General features: G+C 44.2%; 1 protein-coding gene across 1 annotated transcript; it reads right to left on the bottom strand.

The window, feature by feature from the left end:
* Window positions 1–1,299: 1,299 nt before the first annotated feature.
* LOC139307111 (plexin A3-like) lies at window positions 1,300–4,951 on the bottom strand. Its single transcript, XM_070930995.1, has 6 exons — window positions 4,927–4,951; window positions 4,721–4,833; window positions 4,097–4,266; window positions 3,783–3,995; window positions 3,127–3,277; window positions 1,300–1,395 (listed from the first exon to the last, which is right to left on the bottom strand). Exons 1-6 carry the CDS (start codon window positions 4,949–4,951, stop codon window positions 1,300–1,302), a joined length of 768 nt encoding a protein of 255 aa, XP_070787096.1.
* Between the last annotated feature and the right edge of the window lie 90 nt (window positions 4,952–5,041).

Here is a 5,041-nt window from a genome sequence, read left to right on the forward strand (position 1 = left end):
TGATTGGTCAGGCAGTACATTACTTAAGAGTCTTCCTGGCCAATAGGATGGCCAGAGGCCAGCATGACTGACCAATGACAAAGCAGGATCAAGGGGGAGGAGGAATAAAAAGTGGGTGAAAGAGGAAACGAGTAAGAATGGAAAGGAGAGGGGAAGATAGGGAAGGAGATGAAATGAAGAAACAGGTAAAGCAAAGTAGGAAGTGAAATTCTGAGGAGTTGAGGATGAAAGGAAAAGAAGGTGAGGTGTGGAGAGGACGGGTTTATGGACACAGGTACTGGTCGGTCGGTAGGCATTGGGCTCAGTGTGCTGTGGTACAGAGTGATTGTCCAGAGAAATAACATTGAGTGGTTATTTAAACAGCAACTTTGAAACTTCTAGATCCTGATGAGGCTTGGCCGAACAGTCCAAGGTCAAGTCAAATTGTTTTCCTTATCTCCAAAGATGAATTCCTGTTATTTTCAACCTGGATTCCACATCTTTCGAGACTAAGCAGTCATTTCAAGGTTAGGTCAAGTCATCAGTCTTTGGGACGTCAGTTTATTTTCTTCCTTCTCCTTCATTAAAGCTTGAAACAACCTCCCGAATCTTTCGCAAACAGGTTCAAGGTTGGGTCAGATATTCCAAATGAGGACTTGACTTTGACGCTTCCTTTCTTAAAGTTTGACCTGAACTTCTAATGGTGAATCAAGTCAGTTGCTTTGTCAGAAAGTTGACTTGACCTTTTGCTCTTCAACCCAGCATCTAGACAGTTCCAAACCAGGCTGGCAGGCGATTAGTCCTCATGTCACATCCATTGTTTGGTTAAACCTGACTCTGAGTCTTTAGCCTAGTTTCCAGGTCTTTCCACAGCCACGCCCCCTTGTTTTGATCCCTGCTTACACCTGCAGTGAATTTAAATCCAAATCCAAACCGACAGATGCATCTAGAAGGTTCATTTTTTGCCCCAAAATGACTCCATTCTATGTTGTAGTCATGTTGTAAATGTATCCAAATCGGTTTGAAAACTGATTTTCTACCCCAAAACCCACCAAACGGAGGTAGTTGGGGCCACAGCTAGTTTGTCAGTTAATCAGTCTTCAAATCAATCAATCAATCATTTGACAAATAAATTGCTGATGGATTGATTGCTAAAGGGCCGGAGTTGTGGCTGTCAGTTCGGTCTAACACTGAGCAGTTCAGCTGACTGTTCAAACAGTTCAGAAAAACAAAATGCCCTTACTTCCCCCTCCCCCATTCTTCTTCCCCATCCCCCCATCCATCCATCAGTCCATCAGTCCATTCGTCCTTCTCCTCCTCTCAGCTGCTCCCAGACATCAGGTTGATGGCTTGCTCCAGTTTGTGCCTCAGTTTGTGTTTGCGACAGTACCCGTCCCGGTCCAACGCCGTCAGGATCTGCAGAGACAAAGGAAAGACAAAAGAGACTGTATGAGAACCTACAAAGAAAAGAAGGGTAAAACTTGAATCATGTCTCCAATATTACTGATGATTGGTGTCAACACTTGGAGTACTCTCCATATTCAGAAGCTCCTGCTATTTGTTCTACAACAAGACAGGGCCACTAGCAACCATTATACAATATAAAACTTTATCAGCTGGCCTTATCAGTAGTGGAGATACAAAACATTAAAGTTTGTCCTAAGAGCGGTGCCACATGAAATGTGTCCAGATTTGAATCATCCCCAGGGAAGCATGAATGTGCTCTGGATCTTTTAATGCCGTTTGCCCATTGGATTATAACGTTTTTAAGCATAATAGTGGCCTGGTTCTGTGGTGACTATGTCAGTTGGTCAGTTCAACACGAAATGAAGATTGGATTGATTGCCATGAAATTTTCTACAGATATAAATGGTCCCTAATGGATGAATCCTAATGACCTTAGTGATTTTCTGACATTTCATTCAGAGGCACCATGAGGTTGACAGTTTGTCATTGTGTGAAATAGGGTTGTGCGATGGCCGCCTTTGACACAATGTTAAGATGGTAGAGAACTCAGTGGTCAATGACTGTGAGCCATTGGCAACGGACGATGGCATCGTACCTCTGCCCAACCCTAGAGTGAAATGTCTCAGCAGTTTGCAGCCAAGTGTGAAGCATGATGAGAATCAGCACCTCTACGAGTCGCAATTGAGGGTGAGATCAAAATGAGATTGACACCCCGGACTATCGCGCTGAAGAGAGAGCTGAGTCTATTTACCGGTATATTCCAACCCTCAGCTATGGTCATAAGCTTTGACCAAATTGTATAATTTCCCCCCGGGGATCATTAAAGTATTTCTGATTCTGATTCAAAAGAATGAAATCACAGATGCAATTGGCTGAAATGAGTCTCCTCTGCAGGGTGTCTGGGCTCATCCTTAAAGAGGAGCTCAGAAGTCCAGAAGGAGCTTCAGGTAGAATCCCCTCATGTTGAAAGGATTCAGTTGAGTTGGTTTGGGCATCTGATCAGGATGCCTCCTTGACATGATTTTCCAGGCATGTCCACCTGGGAGGAGACCATGAGACCCAGAACAGACTAGAGAGATTACATATCCCATCTGGCCTGGGAATTCCTTGGGATCCCACAGGAGGAGCAGGAGGATGTTGCTAGGGAGAAGAACTTCTAGGCTACCTTACTTGGTCTGCTGCCACTGCAACATCATGATAAAACGACGGGAAATCCACTCACTGAACTTTGATTACTCTGGTAATCCCTTCATGTTTCATCCAGCACCATCATCTGGCCAAGATTTCAGTTTGTCCTTTGTACAGATGTGGCTGTTAAACTCTTGGTCTTGAATCCATTGGGCACCATAAATATCACCATCAAATTCATGCCAATCTGACCAGTGGTTGAGATTTCTTGCACTGAAAGTGTTGGATGGACGAAACTGACGCGATCACTGCCATTATACACATTTTTAAATAGGTTTTATGGTGTATTTTTCCCTCTGCGCTGACTGCAGGCCTGTCGCTGTTTCAGTTTTGGACACGAGGACGCAGTCATTGGCTAACCTTTGCCTATGTAGGTCAGGTGAGATCTAGGCCAATAGCGGAACTGGATACCTAGGACACAACGACTATCTATGACTGCTGCACAAGCTAACAACTGTGATGTCATCAAGACATAAAACCCCGCCCCCTCACCTCTTCCTTGTACTTGTTGATATAGAAGTAGAGCTCACTGAGCGCGCTCAGTGTGTTGAACTCGTTGCCGTGGAGACGGGACTGCTCCACCAGGTAGGCATCCATGTCCTGATCACTGATGCTGGGCATCTTTGCAATATCCCTGTAGTACCTGCAGGACACACACACACACACACACACACACACACACACACACCGTTGTAATATATAAGTTCAGACTAATTGTATCAACAAGCTAATGTGTAGCGTTGAGATTAATTTACCCAGAGGCTCCAGTACTAATTGTGTAATTGTTTTGCTTTGTCCGAACAGGCGATTGCCTTATTAATCGTCAACACTAATTAACATGATACATGTATACATGTATGATACAGGTATACATATATATTAACTAGTTAGCAGGTTAGCTACCTCTTCATGTAGCAAATCAACTTATTATACTAGTCATCAAGGTAAGCTAGGTTGGCTAGCTAAGAGCTTAGCTACCTCTCCAACCAGCTCCTGCAGTTTATTTAGCATGTTAGCTACCTCTGCACGCAGCTCTTTATGTTGTGTAGGACTGTAAATGAACAGGTTAGCATGTTAGCTACTTCTCAACTCAGGTTGTGATGTTGTGTATTTCTTGTGAATTATTAACTTGTTAGCATGTTAGCTACCTCTCCACCCAGCTCTTGTAGTTGGGGATGTCTTTAGCGTAGAGCAGCTTGTTGGACGGGGAGTCTTTGCCGAGCCGGTGTTCGGACGTCGAGCAGGAGTCCATGAAGGTCTGAGCGACGACTGACAGACAGGCGTCAGTGATGCTGCTCTTATGGATGTCAAACACAAACTGAGGATTCTTAATGACGTTCACCCAGAACCTGAGAGGAAGGCTGCAGACACACAGAGAGGAAAGATTTGTTCAATGTTTAAACTGCTGCCTCTGTTTTTGCCTCGTGATTAAAGTCTTTACTGTCTTTTGATTTTCTCTCACCAGTTGCTCTTCCAGGTGTGTCGGACATCAGGGTCGCTGATCTGTCGTTTGTCGGCCTGCTCATCCAGGAAGTCGAACATGTATTTGATAGCCAATGGGAGAGCAGAGCCCCGGTGGGCGGTGCTAAACACCGTCTCAAACAGGTCGTCCACAAACTTCTGTAGCGTCCCCTAGTGGTGGAAGGACCAAAGCATGGGATAATGTTAGCATGCTAACACGTTAAACTAAGATGGTGAACTTAAACAAAATACCTGCTAAACGTTGTTAGCATGCTGATGGTAGCATTTAGCTAAAGTGCAGCCTCACAGAGCTTTCTGCACAAAATGACTGCTGGAGTGTTTTTTCAGTTCATGATTATTACTCATCACTAACAGCAGATGTACTGACTCTACAGATGTTAGCTGAAGCTAGGTAGCTATGTGTGTAATAACTCCCAGCTGACTGGGAACTCGTTTTTGGTATTTTCCTATAGTGCCTCCTTTTTTTGTTGTCTCTGTATGTTGATGAATTGGATTTATAATCCCTTCAGGATGAAGGCAAAATTTTGCTAAAGTTAAAACAATTTCAAATAAAAAGAATAGTTAATAGAAGAGAAGACGGGAAATGACAAAATGTGTGAGGTACCTTGGTAGCCAGCAGTCTGGTCAGGTAGATCTCAGAAACCATCTTGCTGCCTCGGTCTCCTTCTCTCTGATCACTGTGCTCGTGATTCTTCACCAGGTGCCACAGTTTAGTTCCTGAAAACACACAACACATATTCTGTGCAGTACAGTACACACTGTATATAGTACTGCTCAATACTACTACTAGTACTATTACTGCTGCAGTACCTGTCTCCTGGTCCGGGGTGATCATTGGAGCTCTGGACCTCAGACTGTCAGGACTGCTGGACGTCCGAAGTAACGACTCTGAAGACAGAAAGAGAGACAGATAAGTTACCGTCTC

This window comes from Enoplosus armatus (genome assembly GCF_043641665.1).
Source record: "Enoplosus armatus isolate fEnoArm2 chromosome 8 unlocalized genomic scaffold, fEnoArm2.hap1 SUPER_8_unloc_1, whole genome shotgun sequence".
NCBI classification, from domain to species: Eukaryota; Metazoa; Chordata; class Actinopteri; order Centrarchiformes; family Enoplosidae; genus Enoplosus; species Enoplosus armatus.

Bases quoted from the DNA above. Each gene is read 5' to 3' on its own strand.
- LOC139307111 (XM_070930995.1), bottom strand. From the start codon at position 4,951: ATGATCACCCCGGACCAGGAGACAG. The intron at 3,996-4,096 runs GTGAGAGAAAAT...GTGTGTCTGCAG, and splicing joins CACACCTGGAAGAGCAACTG to CCTTCCTCTCAGGTTCTGGG. The intron at 1,396-3,126 runs GTGAGGGGGCGG...TTGTCTCTGCAG, and splicing joins TCAACAAGTACAAGGAAGAG to ATCCTGACGGCGTTGGACCG.